This window comes from Cololabis saira, chromosome 2 (genome assembly GCF_033807715.1).
Source record: "Cololabis saira isolate AMF1-May2022 chromosome 2, fColSai1.1, whole genome shotgun sequence".
Classification (NCBI taxonomy): domain Eukaryota; kingdom Metazoa; phylum Chordata; class Actinopteri; order Beloniformes; family Belonidae; genus Cololabis; species Cololabis saira.
The window spans coordinates 32,464,337-32,491,149 of NC_084588.1; the positions used below are offsets into that span (position 1 = coordinate 32,464,337).

Below are 26,813 nucleotides of genomic sequence, written 5' to 3' on the forward strand. Positions count from 1 at the left end.
AGCACTGCTCTGGTTTCCGCCGCTCGGAGCTGAGCCTCTCCCTCCCGGCTGATGTGCACCCGCAGGACGCCAAAATACTCGTCTTCAGGCCAAGGACTGTGCCGAAACGTGCACACATAAATGCTCTGCCTATGAACCCTGAGACTAAGAGTGAAAAGGGTAAGATTAAATACAAAATACCGCACAACAAACCTTTGTCTCTGCCCCCCCTCCTTCCAGAAAAATGTAAAAAGCCTCTGGAGGTTGGTTAATGTTATGCAGCTGTGGTTGCTGATCGGTAGCAGGAATGCAGTTCTGTTTAGGAGACTAAAGATGTGAACATTTAAACCTCTCCAGCTTTAATTCTGCAGCTGTTTTGAACATTAGTATTAGCTTCCCTGATGCTAAGACGCACAAAAGTAGCCACGGCAGCACAACACGAGCTAATAATGGCTGTCTGTCTGCCTTTTTACAAAGGGGGAAAAAGCATTGATGTACCTCACAATGTATGCATGTGGTGTGTTTTTAATTGGCCATGTGGACGACATTGTCAACACGGGGAGGTTAGCTAGTTTGCAGCTTAAAGGCTGATTTATGGTTCCGCGTTACACCAACGCAGAGCCTACGGCGTAGGGTGCGCGGCGACGCCAACGTACGGTGCGCGTCGCCGCGTACCTTACGGCGTAGGCTCTGCGTCGATTTAACGCAGACCATAATTCAGGCTTAACTAACATTCTTGCATAATTTCACCAAATTGTTACACGACGGCTCTCTCGTCCCCATCTGTTCACCGTCTCATTGTCTGGCATTTATACGTAGCTACTAAAACGTAAGACTTCATAAAGCGTCTTTTGTCTGAGCTGATGTTTGAAAACGGCATTACTAATCGATGCTGTCGCCATCTTGGACGGTAGTTGACCAGCTTTGTTCCACCAGCCCATAGTTGGTTATTGATCAAGTGGTTTTCTCTGCAAAATGAAGTCTAAACGTATCAGTTTGTGCACTGCAATTTGTTTGGATGAAGAGTTTAAAATAGACGACAGAAGCATAAATATTTTTCTCAGTGGATGGAAAATAAGAATCAACTTTTGCAGGTTTGCTGGCTATTTAGTTTAACATTTATGAGCTCACTTGGTATACTTATGTGCTTAATTATATGTAACAGTCTGATATGCTAATAAATATGGTTTTTTTTTAAGTGCAGCATGAAATTATTTGTATTCAAATCGTTTGCAGATACAGTTGGTGCTTTTCAAACCATGTAGAAGTCATTCAAAGTTTGTTTTTAGTAGTCATGGCTGATGGTTACTACGGAGCCCCTCTGGTGACATTTGAAAAAAATAAATTAATGCGTGGCCACGAGATAATCAATGCGTGGCCACGAGTTATTAATGCGTGGCCACGCATTATGTATCTCGTGCCCACGCATTATTTTACTCGTGGATGGCATTATAACCTACTGTCTGGACTTTGTGGATGCTACTTCCTTGGTGGGATGGTTATTCATCATTAATAACTGTAATTATAGTCTATTTATATTAAAGAGAAAGAGTATTGTCATGGTGAGTGTAGTAATAACATGTGACATTTGAATAAAAATAAAATAATGCGTGGCCACGCATTAATAACTCGTGGCCACGCATTAATTATCTCGTGGCCACGCATTAATAACTCGTGGCCACGCATTCATTATCTCGTGGCCACGCATTGATTATCTCGTGGCCACGCATTGATTATCTCGTGGCCACGCATTGATTATCTCGTGGCCACGTATTAATAACTCGTGGCCACGAGTTATTAATGCGTGGCCACGAGTTATTTTATTTTTTTCAAATGTCACCAGAGGGGCTCCGTAGGTTACATATCAAAATGATGGAAAAGGTTTGTGCATCGAAAGTGGGCACATGCCCTGTTCTGGAAACCTCCTACAAAGGGAGATGGTCACCTTTTCCACTCCATGGCTGCATTTTACAATTTATTTATTTTATTTTTCTAAGTCCGTAAGTTACCAATTATGAGGAAAAATAAAGAACAAGCCTTCAACATACAATGCTGCTTTCAATCAAGTGGGGTTGGAGCTTATGGTGCTTTCCATTTAGCTCAGACATCAGAATGACATCATGTCCAGTTTCAAACGTTCCAGTTCCAAGTCAGAAAATAAACCTTTCCAGCCACTTTTAGCAATAGTAATACATAACAACGCTGTAAATTGTATTCAGCACGCGTTAATAGCGTAGCAACATGTCCAATGATGAAAAGTGAATGCAGTACTATGCATGTCTGACATACAGTGAATGAAATGGGACATAACTGTTACATACAGTGAAGTTAGCAGAGTGCTTGTTTGTTGATCCCAGTGGTGGCAGCTGTGTTGGATATATGAGCCATCCAAACTCTGAGCTAAAATTCTGATCTTGGGGGCGCATTCCAGTTGGAAACTGAGACTTGGAAACAGGAACTTTAAACTTTGAAGAACATATGCAACTCGTTTGCTGAGTAATGAAAAAATGCAGACACTGGTTGGACATATACAACATGCATGTTTCATTGTACAGCCCCGACACTTGCTGTCAAGCAGCTAGCTACTTCAAACAAACTTACATCATCGTTCTCATCCCTGTCAGACTCCAGTGAATAAAATCCAAATTATATCTTCATTTCTTACCCATAATGGCCTATGTTGACGTGTGATATTTTGACTGTTGATGTTTTAGAAATTAGTTGACATATTTGTGAACTGAGATAGAAATAAAATAGAAAGCCTTTATTATCATCATAATGGTATAACGAGATTAGGCAGCAGCTCCATAAAAGTGCACACACGGAAATAAATAAATAAACAGGAAACAAATTATATATATATATATATATACATACATACACTACGAAAATGAATGAATGATAGAATATTGCACATGGATGAGTGAAAATAATGTTGCACATGAATGGATGGAAGATATATGCTCTTTTGAAATTTTCTGAATTCTTCTTGCAATACCTGCGTTGTACTTTTGTTAGGATATCAGACATACAGTATGGCAACTCTCTTCTTAATACAATTTAAAGTTTTTATAGACCCTTTTTCTGTTTTGTAAACAATGACGTAGAATGTATGCATGCCCATTTTGGCAATGGAAGTATGGCGGAGATAAAGATTGTCAAACTATGCAAGGGGATTATAAACTAAAGATGGCAAACGTTACCTTAAGTTGACTTTTGACAAATGGTGTCTGACTTCTAGATCTGTGTTCTATTAATGAGTGGGTTGAAGACGTTAGCAAGTGGTCAAATATACAGTGGCCAGATACTTATTTAATTGAGAATCTGTGAGTGTCCACCAGGGAGAAATTACCAGCCTGGATGCTTCTGAACACATACATGAAATGCCTGCTAAACAGTTGCTTTCAGTCACAACTGCTGGAGAACAACGCCACGTCCTTTGCCAAAATGCGCATGCAACATTTCAGCCTATGTCATATAAAGGGGTCTATAGCTCTTTTTGGAGCAGACCTCTTTGTTGGGTAAAGTCAGTCACTCAAGGTGTGTATCTGGAAAGATGTGTTAAGCTTGGTTTAATCCGTTCCACTATAGATATGGATGGATGGATTTCCATTTTCCCTTTTTGGTCCTGACCAATCAGCTTAATTTTTCTGCTTTTTTTCCCCTGCCTTGTCAGTGCTTGTTTCGGGCAGTTGTTCTTGTCATGTTGACTCTATGGCAAAATCAAAAATTACTGTCACTTTTAACCGATGCTGACTTAATACAAACAGCTGGTTCCATTGGTAAGCACGGTAGCATGATGAGGGTGGATGATGATGACTGAGCTGACTGCCAAATCATATTAAAAAGAAATGTCATGTTAACATACAATCCTGGTGTGGCACAAAAAATTTGGCCCCCCTCTCAGTGGTCATGAAAACAGTTTGTGTGTGTGTGTGTGTGTGTGTGTGTGTGTGTGTGTGTGTGTGTGTGTGTGTGTGTGTGTGTGTGTGTGTGTGTGTGTGTGTGTGTGTGTGTGTGTGTGTGTGTGTGTGTGTGTGTGTGTGTGTGTGTGTGTGTGACCCACTGGTTTCTGAAGGGTGGTTTTGAAGCCTCTTTTCCTTTGTGCAGAAGCTGATTAGAACACGTCCACTGCATGTCAAAGTTAGCTGTGGTCCCAGCTAGGGCTGAACGATTAATTGCATTTGCGATATTATCGCGATGTGATAAAACAAGATTTTCTAACCGCAAAGGCTGCGATTTGACCAGTCACGTGATCCCTGGTCACGTTGCCGGCAGAGGAAAAAAGTCAACAGTGCCGCGTGTCCTCGTGTAACCTAAATCTACCATGGCCTCAGTGTTGGGGCTCAGCCAGGCGGGGCTTTATAAATATATGGGCTTTATAAATGTATTAAATATATGAGTGCGGAGTCGGGGTGGCGAGGAGCTGCGCGCGGCGACGAGCCGGGCGCGCACAGGCAGGCTGTGGAGTCGCACTGTGAGCCTGAACCTGCAGCCCGTCAGCTCATCAGGAGGTTAAACAGCGGGGCTGCCAGTTGTTCATTGCTGGTTCGTTTTGTTAACTCTGTAAGCTTTGTTGGTTTGTTTGTTAGTTTGCTGGTGTTTTTTTTTCTCTGTGATTTTTAGATTATTTGTGAAGAAGTTCTGAGTTCCCTGTGAGGAAGGTTTCTTTGTTCCCTGTGGGAGTTTTTCTGTGTTTTTCTATTAAACTACACCTCGTTTTGTCTAAAGTTTAACCCGGTTTGGTGTTGTGCGATTGGGTTCAGAGAGAACGACCCATAACACTGTGTGTACAGACGTGTGTAGACGTGTTAGAGGTAAAGCCACAGATTTGTTTTCTTTATTGTTGTAATCTGTGCTTTAAATAAATCTTACATTGTTTATTATAAAACAAACTGATTTATTGCTTGTGTATTTGAAAAATACATGAGAACAGGACCTTGAAAAAATAATCGCATATTAAAGCGCAATCGCAATATTGAGGAAAAAAATCGCAATTAGATTATTTTCAAATATCGGTCAGCCCTAGTCCCAGCTCGTTCAGTTGGTACAGCCAAATGATCTACAGAGCTGCCATCAGATGTTTACAGCGGGATATATATAACATTAGGGCTGCAGCTATCGAATATTTTAGTAATCGAGTATTCTACTGAAAATTCCATCGATTAATCGAGTAATCGGATAAAACATATATTTGTTTAGTTAAAGAGCAATTATAAATATACATAAGATGTTAGATGTTAATTGACATCACTAAGACTAAATTATATGGCTGTTCATTTAAAAACCCTGAACTTACACCAGTTGACCAAATTCACTGCCTTCACTCAAAAAACTAAGGATTTTACCAAGAAATGTTCTTATTTCTAACCTAAAAATGCCATTACACCTGATATCAGACATAACTTAAAATGTTAGGTGTTTTCCCACGTGTTTCAATTGAACTTTCATTTTTGTCAAGCAAATTTTAAGTTCTAGTTAAGTTTTAAGTTAAAGTATAAGATTTTGAGTTTTGGCAGTGTTCAAAATATAATTATGAGAGCTGCTGTATTGGAGTACATTAGGCACCAGTGCTGCTTGTTTTCTCCATGAATGACTACAGAGATAAAATGAAATGAAAACTACCCAGTTAGCTTTATTACGTTTTTATTTTTCTGACATTTTCTGCCTTTTCTTTTAGTTGAAACTGTAGCGGGAACAGAGGTTTATGTATCGGGTAAAGGCTGATTTATGGTTCCGCGTTACAACAACGCAGAATGGTGCGCGTTGCTGCGTACCCTACGCCGTAGGCTACGGCGTAGCCGTGGAGAGCCTGCACGTCAGCGCAGCACCGCCAGCCGGACCGGCGCTCTCCGCCCTCGCCGGAGAGCACCGTAGGCTCTGCGTCGATTTAACGCGGAACAATAATTTTGGCTTTAGAGGGGGAACATAGGAGAACGGACCAGAAGAATATAGCGTGGATTAAAAATAAAAGTTAAGCACTGAACTACATTAGTCTCCCGTCTGGGCCATTGCAGACTGCCTGAGCATGGCATGTTACTAAAACCAAACCTCTTTCTTCCCCCTTTAACGTGCGCAGCGCATGGATGTACGGCGAAGCGTCAGCGTGTTGTGTCGCATTAAATGTCGTCCGGGCGTAATACGAGGCTTTGAGCTGGTGAAATTAAACGAAAAAAAAAAAAAAAAATTAAACGATTCCTCGAGGCAGATAAAAATTCCTCGATCATTTTTTGTAATCGAATTACTCGAATTATTCGAGGAATCGTTTCAGCCCTATATAACATGTTGATTCAACAGCAAAATCCAAAATGTCAGTCTAATTAATACGAACAGGTGGCTGCTACGCTTAGCTCGGTAGGTTGACAATTACAGACGAGGAAGTGATAACGGGTAGCTATTGGCTGAGCCGACTGTCAAGCAATCATATTAAAAAATAAGTGGAATGCTTTATACATTCTCCTGGTGAGGTACAAAAAAATGTACCCCCCCCCCACAGTTGTCATGAATGCAAAATTTAAAAATGAAGACCAACAAAGGTTGTAAATGTTAATGTTATTTCTGCTGCTGAAGGTTAGATGGTTGGCCCTTGGTCCTCATACTGCATGATATAATGGTGGGATGATGATGCTTCATATATGTCGCCATGTATGACTATTGCCACATTCTTACGGCTTCCTTGTGTGGCGTGGTTGACATACTGTAATTGTTTTGTCTAGCACCCTCAAATTAAGCTTAAATCAAATAAAAATTGAGCCAAAGTGGCCCATAATAAAAGTATGAAAAACTAGCTAGTTTTTTAATCAGAATGGATCCCAGACTGGGAAATTGCAGTGTAACACCGTGTCCTAACTGCATGCGACGTGAGCGAGCGAGCGTCAGCGACAAAAAACAATTCCATTGCTTTATTTTCTATTGGACTGTCCTAACTGTCTGCGAGCGACGCAGCGCTGTGCGCCGTGCCGTTTTGAGCTGAACATTTTCAGACGCCCTGCTTCTATTTTTTTATTTTTTTTATTTTTTTAGTTTTAACCCTCTTAAATAGCTAAAACTTTTAATGTGGTTAACTATACCCCAACAACAAATAAGCAGTTTATGAGGTACTGAATTCACAAATTGTAGCTAATAAAGTATACTAAAGCAACCTACAAAATGGATAAAAACTAATTTGAAGTGGAGCTTTAGGGTTTCGCTATGTTCTGCAATTTTCATTGAAAAGGATTATTGTTGGTAGCTAAATTAAATTACAAAATAAAACTCTGTTTCAGGTCCACAATGTCTGAACTGTTTATGGAGTGTGTGGAGGAGGATCTGGAGCCCTGGCAGAAGCAAGTTCCTCAAGTTCACTTGATAGAAGACGACGATGATGAGCCTATCTTTGTTGGAGTTCTCTGTATGTCAAAATCTGTTTAAACATCTTTACAGCTCTGTTCAAACTTGCTGCATAATGAATCATCTTTGTTGTCAAAACAATTTATTTTGAACAAAATTAAATTGGTTGTAACCACACATCGTTGGGTAATAATCTATTTCTTTCTTTTTTATTTTAAATGAATTCTGTTTCAATGAGCTTCACATAAAAAATGTGAAAAAATGTTGACATGTAAAGACCAATATTTTAATGAAATGCTAACTTTAGCCTCCTTTGTGTTTTTATTAAAGCAAGCAACCACAAAGATGGTACGCCGAACCCAGCACTTGCTCAGAAGAACAGTGCAGGCAAACAAGAAATGAAGCACGCTTCTCCTCACCCTACTGCCGGCCCCTCACCGATAGTGCTCCCATTGAGTGTACCTGTAACTACAGTGAATACTGCACCACTCAGTCTGACAACAGTGACTCCACGGCCTGTTATAGTTAATAATCAGGTAATTCATTTCTGAATAAACAGTGTTTCCTACATCTGCAGTTAGCAGGGGCAGCCTGCCTCCGCTTCTTTAGAAATTGGATATGTGAAGTCTGTAGCACGAAAGCTACACTACCAGTTTGATGAATATTAGGGGTGTAACAATATAACGTGCCATGAAATTTCGCGATACAAAAACGTCACAATACCTGTCGTGGAGGTGACAAACTGTATCGCGATATTGGATTATTAATATTAATGTATTGTGTTGACTAGTAACGCCCATCGATCCGACCACGCGTGCCGACCGCGCCTCGACCCGCGGACCAAAATCTTACTCCGCTCAGAAGAAACTAGTACCGTTTTGCGGTCCCGATCACAGGGCTCTTACAGAGTTTTGAGCTCTGAACTTTTAAGTCTGGTGTAGAGTTAAAAACACGGGGACAACTTCTGCGTGAGATCCAGTGTACTTTAATGTCCGCTCAACAGCGTAGGATTTTAGAACATCAACAGAGCACCTAGTGCTGTATCACTCCGCCCAAACTAAAACATACTAAGCACTACAGATAAACTGACTAGTGTCATTATAGTCCCTGATTTACATCAGACTATAAAGAATATATTTATAAAATAATGAACCCTGAATTACCAAAATAACCTTAACAAAAATAAATCTCCTCTTACGGTAAGGTGAGCATGAATCAATCTTTTTTATGATGCAAAATTGTTTGTATTTAATTTTAATTTTCTGGAAAAGAAAAAAGTCAAATCATACATGAGAGAAACTATTCAGTTTGTGGCAAAAACATTTTTACTTGTATGAAACTGAAGATGCATAATGCAAACCTGACATTTACTTTTAGTTCAGTTTGTGGAAAATGGTTGGCCTGGCTTTCTCTTTAAAACTTAAACAGTTATAAAAGCATTACAAACTGTAACAATAGGGCAAACGCACAGCATTGTTTTGTATTTTGTGTCTTTCAAACAAAAGACCATTTTTTTCTAGTCATATGTTCCGCATGCAAGGTTGTTAAAAAAATACTGCTATAATATTGTATCGTTATCGTGACCTCAATATTGTGTATCGTACCGTATCGTGAGATTAGTGTATCGTTACACCCCTAATGAATATAAACCTTAAAATCCCATTTAACAGAGGTTTACAATGTGGCGTGCGCAGCATGTCACTGTACATTTCAGATCAAGTAATACTAATATCATTGCCTAGATCAAGCTGAATCTGCAACGACATGTGCGGAAAACAGAAATTTGGCCTCTTCTACAGTGTAATAGTGGTGTGAAATACTGTACCTAAATGCAAAATGTATTTTTCCATATATAATTACTTTTGCATCCGCAAACAGTGATGGGACTAATAAAGGAATTCTTGTTCTTAGCATAGTGTGATGAAACACTACATTTCAAGTGAGTCTTCATCATTGCACTTTATTCATTTTTTTTTTTTTTTTTTTTTACAGGGCTTTATTGTCACCTCTCCACAACTAACAAACAACAGTGATCTTATCGCTACTCTAGGGAGTCAGTATCCTCCTGGAACATCATTTACAATCGTACCAGGTAAATGTGAATATGCTGTACTTCTAAGGAGTACAATTAAATTCCCTTTAACTCTAGCTACAACTGAATTTGTAGCTAGAATTGTTAACGGTTGGTTTGTCCCCTGTCTCTTTCAGCTGGTCAGCAGCAGCTTTTTCAGCAGGTCTCTCCAGCCACAGTTTTACCAGGTGTCGTCCACAGGCCCCAGGTGCAGCAAATTAGAAATAACGTTGTGACTTTGTCCAATGTCCAAAGCCCCGCTGTGTATTCAACGCAGTCCAAACAGTCCAACTCCCACACGATTCAATCTGTTTATTTGCCTGTGAAAGACAATAGCTGGAATAAAGGTACTTTTCTTAATCTTTTCACTATTCATTTTTTCTCAAATATTTTAACTTTCATTTTACTGGTCATGCCAAAATCTTCAAGGTTTTTTTTATTTTGTTGGAACTCATTCAGATCAGAGTGCAGTCAAAAGAGGACTGATGTCACAGGAAGTTGACGGTGTAGCAAAAAAAGCAAAGCTTGATTTGGGTAAGTCTTCACAATTAGACAAACTGATAACATTTATTTTATTTATTTATTTATTACGGTTAAAAAAAAAATTGTGATTTGTTTTCTTGTAGCATCAGCGAAAGTAACCGTTAAAGTGGAAAATGGTTTGTTTAAGAAAAACTGCCCCACATGTCATGAAGAAATTCTTACAGAAGAGGCCCAAAAGTATCACATGATGGTGAGTAAAGCCTCCTAAACGAGGCTGCATCAGGTTTTTATAAATATTAAACATATCTCTTTTTTTTATGTATATAAAAACATTTCTTTATTTTAGTGAAAACCTTTTTCCAAAAAAGTTTATAAGTAATTTTTCTACACTCCAAAAAAGCTGAATGGGTGATGATCAAATTGATTGATATACGGTTACTTTATGTATTTTAATAATCTAATAATCAAATCAAATGTAAGATCAAATTACAGTTTCTGTAATAAATCGGATGATATAAAGTTCGGCTAATGCATCTCTTGTTTTTCTTCCTTTTTTTTTTTTTTTTTTTTTTTTTTTTTTTTTTAAATCTAAAGCGATGCCGGGCAAATTTGGGAAATCCAGCTCCATCATCCGCAAATGCCAATGCAAATAAGCTGATTATGCTAGTGTCAGATTTCTACTATGGCCGTTTCATAGGAGATGTACAAAAGAAAGATGCACAGAAGACCAATACCACTTTTAAATGCCAAAGCTGTTTGAAAATTCTCAAGAACAATATCAGGTATGATCATTTTATTTAAACACTTTTTTTTCCTCTCTAATTTGTGGGCATTTTGCCCATGATTAAATTGTTTGGCTTGTCCAGTAGGCTTGAACCATTTAGGCTAGATGAGCTCAAGATGTGGTGTGGTTTGTTTGTTATAATGTGCGTAACTGAAAATCGCTGAAATCCTGGCAAGTTTATGGTCGACAGTTTTTTTTTTATTTGCAGTGGGCAGTTGCATGAACAGACTGAACATGCATTTCAGTTTATTTTGATTGTGTATATTTCAAATTCAAGATGCAGGTTGTTTTTATTTATTTTTTAAATGTCAAAATTCAGGAAAATCACTTCCATGGTTGAGTTTTTTGTTGAAAGATAAAATGGATATAGAGTAATAGATGAATACATACTTAAAAGTCATATGGGGACTTGAAGGAGTTACTAAAAAGCTATATATCAGCTATTGGTGCCTAAAAGAAAAAAGGGCCACTGTTTTTCCCTGGGCTAGTTTCTTCTCAGATGGATTACAGTATCAAACCCCTTTCCCTCATGGGTCTAAAGATGAAAAATGACTGCACGTTTACCTTCTGTAAAAACTGCTCCTTTGATTAAATAACTTTGCTTCAAACAGTGCAAAAAGCCTCTGTAAGCTGCTTTTAATGGGGAACTACATTTTTACAGCAGCCACACTCACAGTTGAGGTCACAGTTTCCTCACATGAACATTTTTATTAGGGGGAGCTGAGGTAGCAGAATGTGCAGGCTGCTACCTCAGCCTGCACATTCTGCTTAAGTATGAGTTCAGAAAATCATACTTAAGCTGAAAACAAAAGATCAATAAAAAAATAACTAATAACTTAAATGAAAACATTTGTATAAAATCATCATTCGTATTTTTTTTTTGTTTTTTTTTGCTAAAACGCCATGTCTGTGTAGATGTTCATTGTTGCTACTCGGCAAACACAAATCTTAGCTTAATTGCTGATATTATAACAGCCATTATGCATGTTTAGAAAATTATGCATGAGAAGATTTCTTACTTTATCACAAAAACCTTTTGGAATGCGACCATAACTGCTGCATGTTCACAAGTCATTCATAATTAAATCCACCACCCACATACATCTCTTTGCCTATTTATTTATTTTGCAAAAAGAAAAGATTAAAAAATATATATAATCAGTGCTTGTTTTATAATTTTTATATTTGTCATCTAACAGCAGACTCACCTATTGCACCCACTGTAACAGCGTACCATTCACGTTATGCTCATGTTTTGTTGCAGAACAGTAGATGTAACAATAATCTTTTTGGTGGTTTTCAAAAGTATTTGATTTTAGAACTGAAATGTAAAAAAATACTCTCTTAACCTTAGTTGTGTGGGTGGTTTATTTTATAACATAAGAATATATTAAAAAAATGCTTATGTCAAATTAGCCTTGTAAAACCACAGGGAAAAGTTTGGATCTCCATTACAGTAGAAGAACTAGCAGATCTATGATTTGTAGAGCCCAGAGAGGTTGATGTTACATTTTCGATGAGGTTAACATACGGCTTTTGTTGACATGAAATGGTATTTGTGAATGTAGCTCCATGAAGTGGTGCTTGACAAAGGTTTCTCAAAGTAATTCCTTGCCCATGTGGTTACATCAGCCAGTGATGAAAGATGGTTCTGTGATGTCTGAGGAATTGGAGATTGACGGTGACCAGCTTAGGGTTGCACCCTTGCCTTTTAAGTACTGAAGTTATTTAGGATTATTTGAAACATTAAATGATATTATGAATTTTATTGGAAGAATTATGCAAAACCTTTATAATCTTTTTTCATCGATCTTTTTTCTTTTAGAGATACTGGTTTATGTGCAAAATCCTGATTAGTCACCTGGTTTGAAGAAAATAATTTCAAAACTTATTAGTCTTAAATTTCTCTGGTCTCATTATGCAATATTTCTGTGCTTATTGTGTATGTCTGTGTGGCAACCTTCCCTTCCAGGTTTATGAACCACATGAAACATCACTTAGAGCTGGAAAAGCAGAACAGTGAGAGCTGGGAAAGCTACACGACATGCCAGCACTGCTACCGACAGTACATGACTCCATTCCAGCTGCAGTGCCACATTGAGAGTGCTCATGGCCCAATCGAATCCTCAAGTAAAATATCACCATGATCCAGACACCTCTGTGACATCTGAGTTTAACATTTGGTTTGACACTTAGTGGCCATTCATTACTATCTTCTCTCCTTTTGCAGCCATTTGCAAGATATGCGAGTTGGCGTTTGAATCCGAGCAGGTGCTTCTGGAACACATGAAGGCCAACCACAAACCTGGAGAAATGCCATACGTCTGCCAGGTTCACTAATTATCATTATCAAGTTGCTGCTTTATTTGATGTTGGATGAAAAAGGATCGTTGGTACTGACATCAGATTTTACTGAATTCACAGGTTTGCAATTACAGGTCCTCGTTCTTCTCAGACGTGGAGGCGCATTTCCGGACTGTCCATGAAAACACAAAGGACCTGCTCTGTCCTTTCTGCCTCAAAGTTGTCAGAACTAGTCACATATACATGCAACACTACATGAAACATCAGGTATGCTACTCATTTCACATGAGACTTGCAAAGAAAATGAAACTTACCTGAAAGTATCATTTCAAAGACAGCATTTGGATTAGGATTCATGATTACAACAGAGAACAGTGTTTTTCCACAGTTTATCAGATACATAAATAATTTAGATTGTAAACTAATATTTGAATATGCACTTGTTTTGTTTGTACTGTTTGTTCAAAGTAAATTTAGGTTGATTTGGTTATCTGCTGTGAAACCTCACTGTGATAAATCAAAGCTACAGCCTGCTTCTCTTCACCTGGCCTAAAGAGGCAATAAATATGGTGAAGTTGGATCAAACACGATTAATTGCTACACTATTAATAGGTTTCTTCGAGTTTAATAGTTTGTTTTCTTTTATTCTGATTGCTGAATTACAATGAGTCTAAATGAAACATGTCAACAATTAGCTTCTTGTTACACTGTTTAACCCCCCTTAGAAAAAAGGGATACATCGTTGTGGAAAATGCAGACTGAACTTCCTCACCTACAAGGAAAAAGTAGAGCACAGGACTCACGTCCACAAGACCTTCAGGAAACCTAAGGCCCTGGAGGGCCTACCTCCGGGTACAAAGGTCAGAGACACTGATGTCCATTCAAGATTTGTTTCTGTAATCACTACAAGTTTCAAACCGCTTTAAGTGCTTTATTATTTTCTAATTCCAGGTTACCATCCGAGCCTCCTTTGCAGGAAAGATGCCTGTAAATCCAGTATCCCCGGATCGCTCAGCTGTTACTGTTGGCATGGAAATGCCAAGTTTCTCCCATAGCACCCAAAAGTCTTCAGTCGGGGGAGGACGGTCCAGAACAAATGACTTTGGAGCAGGAAGATCTAAAAACAAGACAGAACAGAACAAGAAGCAAGAACGTCGATTTTCCAAACACAACTTGGCACTGAAGGATCTCAGGTTAACATAAATTTTCCTCACGCACTTGTTTCATTGCTCCATGAAGTCTTAGGTGTATTTGTAGGGAGGCGGTAACACACTAGACCACTGAGCACCACCACAACAAAATGCCAAACATCTGAATTTGTGAAAATTTTAGGGAGGCAACTTTTATTTAGAGTTTTTTTTTACTAATATTTTATATGGGTATGAAGCTGGCTCTGAAAATGAGTGGTATTATAATTAACCTGACTGCCATAGATTTTCTGCCTTTTCCTTACTTCACAGTGGAACAGTTTTTAAGTCAAATGCCAAAGTAGTCATGTTCCTTGTTTTATTTTGTTATACAAGGTTGTTGTAATTGGGAAACGATTTCTGGCCATGAGATCATTTATTCAGTGAACATTATGGGATGTCCTATCACAACCAGTACCATGAATATTCATGATAAGAATGGGGGAAATTATTGGATGTTATTAAAGTTTAACAATACACAGAGTAGCTAATTGTTTTTTAGAAATACTTCATTAGGTTACCTAAAGAAAATGTGTGATACAGGCAGCTGATCCAACACAAGGTAATTAATTGGTCGAAAATGTATTATGGACTAGATATTTTACAGCAAACAATGCAGATTCGAAACATTGTCAATTTTAGTCTCGAAAATCTGACCCATTAATGTGTGTGTGGGGGGGGGGGTGAGTATTTTCAATGCAAAAATGTTGGATTTTGTCACTGAAATTTGTTTTGTGCCATGTTTCAGTGTCGGTGAAGGATGCTACACGTGCATTGAGTGCAACGGAAAAGTCGACGACTTCTTTGCACATTTCCCAATGCTTTCCTGTTGTGGAGCATGCAGCTATCGGACAAGTTGTAAAATTTCCATTGGAAATCACATGATAAAGTGAGTACACCCTAAATTTAAGTCTGGTCTCATGTTTTTCCACAAATCCTGTGACTACATTTTTTTTGTTCTTATTTTAGATTTCACAGTAACATCAACAAACAAAGATTTTTGAAAATGTCCAACAAGACAAATGCTTTGCCATCAAGGTAAGTAAACTTGAAAAGATGCAACTAGGTCAAAACTCAGTTGAAACAAACGGTAACAAAAGATAATTCTCTCTTGTCCAGATTAACCCTTGTTTGCATCAACTGCAAACTCCTTGTCGAGGCAGCGGGTGGTGACCTGATGACTAAACATTTAACTGCGCATCCAGATCACATATGCCAAGTCATTCAGGAGAAAGGTATGGTTTATTTTATTCTTTTTACATTTTCTGAGTTGTCATAGTGTGTGTTAAGTGTGGAAAATCTTAACCCGAAACCAATTGGCTCCCCTGGTACCATGAGAAGATGGTATTGTTCAAGCCATTTTCAAGTGTACAAAGTATTATATAGTATACACATGCACCACACCAAATGGATGGGAAGAGGCTTGACACTAAGTGAAACACAGGTCCAGCATCATACAGCCAAGTGAACATAATGCAAAAAGAATGTAGCATGTCTCAGACAACCAGCACATGTGTACATCTCTTACGTGCTACAAACACCAGAACACTAAACGTTTTAGATTGAAAACTGCTGCATCGTATTGATTGGATGATGCTTTGACTGACTTGGGTTTTTGGAACTGCTTGCCAATTGTATTGACTGAAGATCCATAAAAGTGTAAATTATCTATTGGGTTCTTGCAGCCCTTATGCAACACTGAGCCACCTGTGTATTACTAAATCCGAACAACTTCAAAAGGATGCCATTTTGCACCGACCTGATGCAAATGCTGTGTAAAAAGGTTTAGAGTGTTAATTGCATTTACTAGAATACAACTACATCTTAATTTAGGACTGCATCTTTCAGAGCAGTGGTTCTCACTCCTGGTCCCTGCTCCGCTTGTTTTAGATGCTACCCTGCTTCAGCACAACTGACTCATAAACTGTCCTCATTAACTTTTCATCAATGTCTGCAAAACTCTGTTGATGACACAGCTACTTGTATCACGGTGCGCTTTTAACGTCTAAAACCTGCAGAGCAGGGGCACTCGAGGACCTGGATTGAGAACCACTGCTTCAGAGGAAGTGGTCACCAGCCTCAGGAAACAACATAGCAAACTAACAGTGATAATCTGTCCCTGTGATAGTCAGACACTCATTTCACTTGTATTATTAATACATAGTTTATCTTTGGAGCGAATTGCCATTTGGATTTATCCCGGGCTGAGAGAAAACTGTAGTATACCGCTGTCTCCAGCAACCGTCAGCTACTTGGTGAAACATGTGTAATGTTAAGCCATGGCAGAATCACCTGACGCAACCTTCTCAGGCTAAGAGTGCGGTTCCCAGAGTAGGGGGCCTGCCTCCTATGGGGAGCGCGGTATGAATGAATGAGAAAAACCAATGCTTGGACACTGCTAGCATAGTCAACGCTTGCCAACAGGCCTACCAGAAAGGGGGCCCCAAGGGCCGACCAAATTTGAATCGCAACAGAGCAATGATAATGAAAATAATTTGCAATGACAGTGGTCAGTTGGTGGAGAAATCCCTATAGGGGCCCCGCCTCTACCTTTCGCTGCGTCTTACATAAACAAACCTGACAAGAGTGGGTCTATCAAAATGAATAGAAGCTATCCATCTGGCAGTGAGAAATGAAAGAAGGAAAAAAAAAACCAGGAGGATCCAAAAAAAATCAACGTGGCAAGTAGTGCAATAATACAGTTAGGGGTGTCAAATTAGCTTGTTAATTGCGATTAATTAATAACCGACATATTTAGCATGTTATATTTTTTTAATCGCTTGATCTGTAACTTCACTTTTTCTGTTTGCAAAGTGCCTTTATTATGAAATCTGTGTCTGTGCGATGGACTTTGTGTTGTTGTGGGTGGAAAACAACGGTCTGTCCGTTGACACTGATTGGATGTCCCTGTGTGTGGGCGTGTTTATCATATGCTGATAGGCTCCCATTGTAGCTGGACAGGCATGGGGGGGGAGAGTAGCAGAGAAGTGAAAATGGAGGAGCATGTGAAAGTTGCCGGTCCAGTGAATGGGGCATGGCGACGGCACCATTGATAAAGGTAGAGTCATATGTCTTTGTGGAAAGGCATTTGCTCACCACAGAAGCAGCTCAAGTTTAGCCACATAAATGCAAAGCACCGGGTCGCGAGCACAGCCACAGCTCACGTTAGCAGCAACGATGTTGCCACAGCAACGCTCTTCCCCAAACTAAACTAGAGGAGAGCAGCCCGCGCATGCGCACATCTGCGACCGAGAGGCTGACAAATGTTCCTGCCAATTGGATGTAAATGGCCAGGACTGCATCTGTTCAAGTCTGTTAAAAAAACAAATAAATGACTTTATAAATCCACTTTTTTTTGTTATATATCAATGTTTTCATCTGCCACAATAATGTAATGAATTTAAAGGAAAACGCCTCAAATTGAGGGCTTATCTCTGCAATATTTAGGTGCGATTTAAAAAAAAAAAGAGAGAAATTAATTAGATTAATTACAGATCTTAATTAATTAATCGCAAACAAATTTTAATCGCTTGACAGCACTAAATACAGTACACAGGCTAAATTAGCTCAGAGCTCAGTGTGTCCTGCTAACGTTGAGTGTCACAGTAAAGACACCTGCAATCAACTTGTTTACTCAGCTAGCAGCTACCTTGGACAAAACTCGTTCTTCAGCTATCAAATCCAAGCCGTGTCCAGTTAAACTTAAGCATCAAACTAAGAATGCTAAGTTATAGACTTCATTGGTAAAAAAAAAAAAAAAAAAAAGTGCTACTAAAGGCTGAATTATGCTTCTGCGTCAAAATGGCGCCGTGCCTACGGCGTGTGGTTTGGATCGACGCAGAGGACACGCCGTCACCTGCGCCGTCATTGACGTGCACCTCCCGAAAATTGTAACTATGCGTCGAGGAGACGCCGAGCACACGCAGACCGAGAGGGCTGTGATTGGTTCGTTTGAAAGCAAAGCATTTCCGGTTTGAAGCAGTAGTGAACTTCCAGGGCTCTTTTCTTCGTTTATATGTGATTTTTTTTGTTTTGGTTTTTTGCACAATAGTTGTCCTTATTTCTTTTATTTACTGTGACTGGAAAAAGTCGGATAAACCATTCAGAAAAAGATCGCTAACTAGCGGTCGTGGGGGTTACTGCACCACGGCGAAATGGAGTGACGGAGAAGTCCGAAGGGTTCAGCACGGCGTCATGGCTGCGCCGTGTGCTCTGCGTTGGTTTGACGCAGAAGCATATTTCAGCCTTAAGGTGCATAGAGGGAAATAATTATGCTTTGTGTGCTGGTGGTTTTTATATTTTATTTTGAAAAAATACAAATATGCAATATTTCAAAAAAAGAAAAAAGGTTTTCACAGTTTTCATTAGTGTCAGATTATTTACGATATAAGGTTGATTATTTAGTTGGAGGGGCCCCTGTGAACTTTTGCCGAGGGCCCCAGGAGACTGAGCTTAATATCCAGGTTTTTGATGAGGTTTGTTTGACGGGGAGTTGTTCATGTTTTTAAATGTATTTTGCACAGGTGTAGTTTATTTTTGCAAACTGTAATTTATCAAAGTATAAGTTTATTTGTTAAATTGGTCAAAAATGGCTGGTGATTTGTGAAGAGGTGTGAAATAAACTGGAGGGGTGTGTTTGCGCAACAATTTTCTTATAAACCAATGGGGGGCCCACCAGAAAGAGTTTGGGAACCTCTGGGCTAAGAAGACACAGCATTCGTAGGCTTCATATTGGTCTTTGAAATGGGACGGCATCCATTGTGCAGCTATGATGCAACCAGCCTTCCTGTACAGTTAGGACCCCCTTAATCCAGACATTAGCTCATTCGGCACGTGGACGCATAGTTTGTATATGTCAGTTATGGCGCTTTTGCATTAGTACCGCCTTAGCCCGGCTCGGCTCCGCGCGGCTCTACCCGTTTGTCCCCGTTTGTTTTTCCACAGCCAGGTGAGAAGTGGAGGGGTTGGGGTGAATCTGCTGTGACGTACTCGATTGCGCAACCGCTTTGTTCGTGTCGGCGCAGATGAGAAATCAGCTGGAGCCGCGAGCGGCTGAGAGTAAAACAGCCCGTCTACATCCCTTTTTTAATTCTCTCGTCAGCCACCAGGTTTATGAACATCTGCACCTCAGAGTTGGATCACCAAACAGACGTTTGCGCTGTATAATAAAATCGCTGCGAGCCGCGGGTCGCCTCTCGCTGACTCCCGCTTCCTGATTCAAACGTTTGACGGCCCGCCCCCCAACCAATCAGAGGCGTGGAGGGTGATGACGGGCCCGCCCCCCGACCAATCAGGGCAGTGGCGCGGAGGGTGGTGACGTCAGAAATAGTCCCTGCTCAGCCCTGATTAGAACCTCACCAGAATGGTTACAGAGAGTATCGGCTTGGAGCGGCTCTGCCCGCCTCAGCCCCTAGTGCAAAAGTGCAAAAGCGCAAAACGGGGCCGTGGCGGGTAGAACCGAGTTAAGGCGGTATTAATGCAAAAGCGCCATTAATCACTGATAAGGTCAGGTTGTGTTTTACAGCTTGCCGTCGCCTTTTGACCCCGGAAATGGCTGAAAGAAGAGAGACGAAAAATGTAACAACGCAAAAAACCCCCAGGTGTGTTTGGGAATGACTGGGGCCAGCCTTTTTCCTGTAGTAACCTCATCCGAAGATGAAGATGAAGATCTCATTCAGCCTGAATGGGTTCTGGACCAGAGTGATCAGGAATATCTCATACCACCAGACACGTATGCAACACTTTTGTCTATGATTAGCTTCTTATTGACTCGTTATTGATTAGTTTTTGGTGTAAAATTTTTGTTCTAGCTTTATTTACTATACTGCATGTCAGCTAATTTTGTAAACTGACAAAAACTGGTTTAATTTATTTAATGAGCTCAGTACATGGTAGGTTTACTCAAACTTATTGTTTGGAGTCGATTTGTTTCAATAGTGGGTCAGTGTACAAATATATATTTATTATTGGCTATGTATGGTATTTGGTTACTAAAAATATATATACGTTTTATTGGTGTATTTACATGTTTGTTTATTTTGCATTTGGTTTCACAGTGGGATGATGACAGTGATGGAGATTACAGGTCACCGTGTAGGCCTGCTTGTGGATCAGCATCTTCTCCAACCTTGCACTTTTCATCATTTACATCGACACCCACCACTCAGCCACAAACAGGTCCCTCCATCCAATCTTTTTCTGCCCACTGGCCATGTCAGGGTCAACTACATCATCACCCACTACTCAGCCGCAAAGACACTCCTCCTGGCGATGTGCATCTGCCCCGCATCTGCCTAAATTGTTAGGGTTTTCTACATGGACCCCCACTTTTCAGCAAAAGAGAGGTTTCTCCTGTCGAGGGGACTTTTCTTATCTTCTTTGGCTATCATCAGAAGAAGACTCCACTCTCCAGAATCCAAAAGAAAGCCGAAAAGGCCACACCAATCAGCATCTAAGCGTATTCGAGAGATGTCTTTCACTTTAACATAAAAAGGAAGATACAAGATGGCACTACAGAGAGGAAAAAGATAACCCACCAAACCCGCTTGAGTTCACACCTCCTGGTCTCCTTTATCTTAGTTCTTTTTTCAGTAATTCCACAATCCAGACTATGATTGACAATATTAATGCAAATGCAGAAACACGATTACAGTCTGGAAAGAAGTTTGTGTAGAAAGCCTTGACCATCAGGTAGTTTTATATTTTTAGGGCCATTCTAATTTTCTCAGGGTCTCAGAGTAAAATGGCCGTATGACTTCTCTTTCCCTGGTGATAGAATGACCAGGGACCGCTTTGAAGCCATCTTGTGGTCACTTCATATCAGTCATCCAAGTGATGAGGAGAATGAGAGGAAAAAGGGCACGGCAGAATATGACAGGCTTTTCAAAACAAAGCTTCTCTACAAAGAGATTCACTTATTGTAAGGCTCAGTTTCAGCCATACCAAAACATTGTCATCAATGAGAGGATAGTGACATTGAAGACCAGCATGAACATGAAAGATATGAAGGACAAACTCACCAAGTGAGGATAAAAACTGTTTGCTTTAGCTGACTCCCAGACGGGGGGTACACTTGGAACTTTTTTGTCCATGACCTGAGTATTCAGCTGTTATGGACTTTATGGCATTCCCTGGGGTTGATGGTGGGTACACGTTGTTTTTGGACAATTCTTTCACTAGTCCTGTCCTTTTTCAGGATTTATACCACAAAATATAAACTGTTGTGGCACCATTAAGAAAAACTGTCGGTTTTCCACAGACTGAGTCAAATGACTGATAGGGCAGGTTTACGGTGGATTAGAAAAGACAGTTTGCTTTTTGAGAAGTGGATGGATTGCGGTGAAGTAACAATGTGCTCAACAGTGCACGACAGTGCACGACAGTGCACATGTGCCTGGTCCATCTCTGCCTCAAGCTGAAACTGTTTTTTGCAGTGGCTCAATGAATAATAGTGTAACAACTACTTGGTGTGTTTTTCAATTGTAAATATGTACCAGTATTAAATTTTTGATTTTGTAATGTAATCATTGTTTAAATTTTTCTGGAAAGTCTTGTGCTATTGTAATTTTTTTCACTTTGTTATAATAAATCTGCTCCAGTTGGAGTCAAAGTTCATATCCTTGTATATGGTTTTCTTAAATGAATCTGCATTCACGCACAAAATCCCCCATACAAATCCAATCAAAGAAACAACTTTTTTAGTTTAAAGGCGGGTCGGGAGGTTTAAATAGACCAAGTTGAAGCATGAGTAGAATCCCAAAAGGTCATCTAAAATGGCCAGTCTTGATTTCTATTTTTGTTGGTGACTATTTGTCTTTTATGTATTTTTTTCTATAATCTCATACTTTTTTTTTTCTTGAGCCAAAGTTTATTGAAATGTAACTTGTTGTTTCTGAGATGTACTTATTCTAATCTGAAGATCTAGCATAACAAGGCTTGTTTGGATTTGGTTAAAGTTTTTCCTTGTGGTTTTTCCCCAACAGATAACAAAACTGAAGACAAGGACCAAGTTGAAGCGTGAGTAGAAATTGATGCTTTCTTATATCTTATTAATTTTTTTTTTAATTCATTTGTTCATTCAGGACTCTAGTGAGGTCCATCTGCAGAATTATCAGAGGATGGGATTTCCTGATTTTCATTAACTTAAGTTGGTTGAAATGCCACCCATCTGGTTCCTTCTTCAGATGCATCTGTGGCCTTTAAAAAAAAAATTAATTATCACATTCATTACGTCACTTAACAGAATCTGTTGGGCTGAAGCAAACGCACCACCTCAAATACATAAATACACAATTAAAATTCTCAGTTAGTCAAATTTGTAAAGGCTAAAAGATTGTTTCATGTGTGGATGGCTGGATGGATCCGGCCTCATGAATTGCCTTCTGTCAAGAAGTCAGTAATCCACAGGCCACTCGGTGGCGCAGTTGGTTAAGCAAGTGGCTCATATACTGAGGCTACAGTCCTCCTGCAGTGGTCGCAGGTTCGCACCTTTGCTGCATGTCATCCCCATTCTCTCTCTCAACCCCCTTCCTGTCTGCAACTTGAGCCAAAAACAAATCTTTAAAAAAAGAAGTCAGCCCACCTGCTCATCAAGTCAGGCATATTCAGCTGGGGGAGCTTGTCTCGGAACAGAGCTGTAACGATAGTGTTGAAGGCAGAACTGAAATCCACAAACAGATTCTTGGACCAGGACTTGGGGAGTCTACATCCTGGAGGATGAAGTAGAAGGCCACCGAAGTCAGGGCAACATGTCTGTAATCACAGTCCTGCAACCCATGCCTTTTTGGGGACTGGGACTGAGCACTTGAAGCAGGCTGGGACATGGCAGGTATCCAGTGCCAGGCTGTTATATTTGAGTGCTCCAAGGGCACGTTTATACGTAGCAAAAACTGTGGTGTTTTCATGCATTTTGGCTGTTGGTTTACACGAAAATGAAGCTCAAAGTCACCAAAAACAATCATTTCCCTGTCTTCACGTTTGCTTATAAACAGAGGGAAACGGACATTTAGGCTTCAGAACTTCCCTTTATGCAAGAGAAACGTCACCAGCCTCGTGTGCAACCTATGTTTACAATTTGTTTGGCCGCTTCAGTTACTCGTGTCATTTGTTGACGTTTTTTCCAGGATTCTGATTGGCTAGCATGACTTTATGCTTCTCGTTACACTGCCCCCTGTAGGTTTGGCTGCTCATAGCGCCCTTAACAGCATATTTATGCGGGTTTGTGTAAATGATAGTATTTTTCAAAACGTAGAGGGGTAATATCCGTTTTTGTAAATACCCGGTAATGTGTAAACGCAGCCTAAGTCCAGGTGCACTGTGCTCCAGAGAGCCGGGCCCAGCAGATGAACTGATGCACCCGTAACGGTCTGGTTTCTACTGCGCAAGTCTGTGAGAGCAGCGTTTCACCTGGGGTTGCTTCAGTTGGGCAGCAATGTTGTCTGAACAATGAGGTCAGCTGACCTGAATATACTGATTGACTTTTTTTTTTTTTTCATCTGTATATTTTAAAAAGCACAATTACGGAGAAATGTACTGCCTTCAAACTGTGAGGGAGTTGTTCAATAAGCATGGGGTGTTTTTCATAAAAGGATTAGGCACCATAGTGTCCTGACCTAAATTCCAATTAGGATCTTTGGGGTTGTACTGGACGGTCTTGTCCCCCACCCGCCATGTGGTCTGACTGCCATCATCAGCAGAACAACCTGGTCAAAGAATCAGTGCAACCTTCATGTATTCAGTCCATTTCACTTTGCTTGTTATACTGGCAGTTAACAGTCGTCTCAAGGTGTATTACACAGAAAACCTAGTTAAATACAGTCCATAACGTTTAAATTATGTTGAAATTCAGTCAAATTCATATTCATAAATAATCCAAGTCATTACAAGTCCTAATCCAGTCAGTTCCAACTGAGTCTTAAATTCATGTAATACCAATTCATAAAAAAAATTAAAATAAAAGCCTACAAGTGGACTACATCACTTCTCTGTATTCTGGGATAGTTTTGGTTCAACTATAGAAGAACATAGAAATCTCACCACACTTTTAACTAGTATAAAGGAGTGCTCCTTTAAGATGACATGATAAATTTCTCTCAATCCACTAAATACTTTGAGTCATGTAAACATAGTAGTTTAGTTTGTTAAATGTACAATAACGCTTCATTTATTTAAAAAAGAAAATAATCCTGCCTGTTCAACTTAGCCATGTTTTATAACGCAGTCACCCTTTTTTCCTTCCTTTTCCTTTCCTGACACAGGCCCCTCCAGCAGCCAGAAACAGTCCAAATATCCCCCGTGACAACATCACCTGCTATGAAACCAGAGGAAATACATTTGCACGAAGATGAAAGTGTATCAACTGAAAGTGTAGCTGTTGCCACTACTGATCAGCGGGAGTCAGAACCAAAGCTGTCAGCAAGTGATCAAGAAAACGATTGCACAGAAAAGGATGCCACCGAAGGTACGAGTGAAGACAAAGACGAGGAAGAAGTAACACAGTCAGTGCTGTCGGCTGCATCCTCCTGCACATCAGACACGGTTTTAGATCTCTGTGATGACACGGCAGGCCCCTCAGAAGGCCTGCAAGTTCAAGACCAGTTGCCTGTCTTGGAAGCTTTGTCTGATCATGCGACCGAGGAAGAAGACCAAAATCAGAGTGGACCCTCACATTGCTAATTCAACTAATTTCTTTTACAGGTATAAAATATTTGAATTCATTTAATTTTGTACAAAACAATTTGCAACAAAAAGATTCTCGGGACATTTTACAGAGAAGGCGAACAAGTTCAATACAAGTCAAAGTACTTCCAGTCCATTTGAATCCAATTAGATTCCATTTTAATCAAATGCATTCAACTCCAATTACTGTAATGCCAATTCAAGCAAATTCATTTTAATTGTATTCACATAATGCCTGGCAGCCAGCATCATGGTTTAAGTAGAGCAAATATTTTCTCACAGATGTTTGTTTACGAACATTCAAAATGTAATTTTTCCTACATTGAAAATATACTTCTGGGAAACAAAAGTTCTACGTAGAATTACTCCTTTAAAAGAATATGCAGAATTATGTTGCATCCTTGCTGATTCCTCAGTTTTCTGTTACACTTGAATGTTTTTGGCTTGTTTTGTGTCTCAGAAGTTTCAATATTGGTGTGGATGATGATGATGTCTTTTTGGAAAATCTCTGATCATGTCATTCAGCCGATTTTAAAGTACAAGTAGCTTTACAGACCACTTAGTCCAAAGCTTAAATGCAAAATGCCTACATCCAAAATGCCAAAATAAGGGAAACAAAAACAACCTAATCCCATTTCTGGTACAGAATGTATAAACTGTAATTATTCAGTTTAAATAAATTACAGAAGTAGTCCCCTTAAAAGTGCCAAATCCTAAAAAGGAAGCATGATGTGGAAAACACAATTTAGAAGATGAAAATGAGCATTGATTATTACTTTTGCCTGACTTTTATTTCTATGCTGGCAGTATGAACTCAGGATAAATCTGTTTTTTTGCAGTTAACTTCATTTAATTGTAAATATACATCCACATTTGCATGTCAGGTCTGTGACACACATCTGTACTGGCACAGGTACTGAGGTTGGTGTCATGGGAAAAGTAAGCTCATACTGTCTGCAAAGAAATAATTGAAAATGTAAGAATTGAAACCATTTAATTTGTATTTTACATATGACAATTTTTTTCTGGATCAGGGTTGTATTTTTATTTTTTTTATAGTTTAAGCAGTTTGTATTTTAAAATAAGGTTGTTTTTTTCCTGGTATCTTGATTTTAAGGTGTAGATTAGATATGCAGGTGAACAGCATATTTTATATTTTCATTTTTGGCTTCCTGTCATTGTGCAGCGTGTACACTTTTTTAAAATCTGGTCTTTGAGCTATGCCCTTTATATTGATTATGAATGTCCATGCTAGGGAAATGTTTAGACAAAATTCCTTGTATGTGGCAGAAATGTTGTTCTGTGATTGATGTATCATCAATATCTCTTATCAATTGTCATCTGCTACTGCTATATGGCCCAGACCAATTTAATTTCTGCACTAAACTGCTGTTTAAACCCACGAGGAAAGATGTGCATGATAAATTTAAGCCTGGTACCTGGGAAGGCATTGTGACCAGGAAAGAGGTTGCAAGGTCAGCAATTGTGAGTTCTGTGGCTTGGAAGATGGCATTTGTAGGAAAATAACCAGTTATCTTAGACTATACAAGCTATACAACGTTACATACAAGTAGGTTTTGTTTCCTAAATCACTGTCCACCTTGTAAAAATAAAGTGTACAAGATACCTGTGGATCAGGTTCATAATTGAACAGTTTTTATAAAAATGGATGTCCAATATGTGTACCTCCAGTACTAGTTGGAAAACTCGTATCATGCATTTGCTCCAAAAAAATCAATGTATCAAGAAAATGATTTAAAAAAACAAAAACAAATAGCTTGTAGCTACAGGAATATGTATACATTTTTGTATTCTGTGTAGGATAAAATGTCAAGTCACTTCATAGTTTTGAAAAGGTTTTGAGTTGTATATAAACAAGTTTGTAAAAATGTGTTCTTTATGTAAATATTTAATAAAGTCCAGAACAAAAAAAAAGTTTTTCCAGTGAACTCATTATTCTGAGATCAGCAAACTGGGTTTAGATCATTATTTCATGTTC

General features: G+C 39.3%; 1 protein-coding gene across 3 annotated transcripts; it reads left to right on the plus strand.

Moving 5' to 3' along the window:
* On the plus strand, positions 1-26,735 carry znf280d (zinc finger protein 280D). Of its 3 annotated transcripts, none has more exons than XR_009784252.1 (18): positions 1-159; positions 7,245-7,369; positions 7,639-7,844; positions 9,301-9,400; positions 9,517-9,726; positions 9,839-9,913; positions 10,006-10,112; positions 10,457-10,644; positions 12,619-12,776; positions 12,877-12,977; positions 13,071-13,217; positions 13,676-13,810; positions 13,902-14,143; positions 14,886-15,026; positions 15,107-15,175; positions 15,257-15,372; positions 19,662-19,868; positions 20,194-22,104. XR_009784252.1 is itself a non-coding variant. In XM_061743760.1 (18 exons), the coding sequence occupies exons 2-18, from the start codon at positions 7,252-7,254 to the stop codon at positions 24,809-24,811; spliced, it is 2,565 nt and encodes an 854-aa protein (XP_061599744.1). In that variant the 5' UTR covers positions 1-159; positions 7,245-7,251; the 3' UTR covers positions 24,812-26,735. The 3 variants fall into 3 exon arrangements, 2 of the variants coding, with proteins under 2 accessions (XP_061599744.1, XP_061599757.1); XM_061743760.1 differs by lacking the exons at positions 19,662-19,868; positions 20,194-22,104 and adding exons at positions 22,120-22,153; positions 24,394-26,735; XM_061743773.1 differs by having other exon boundaries at positions 19,662-22,104.
* Positions 26,736-26,813: the final 78 nt, after the last annotated feature.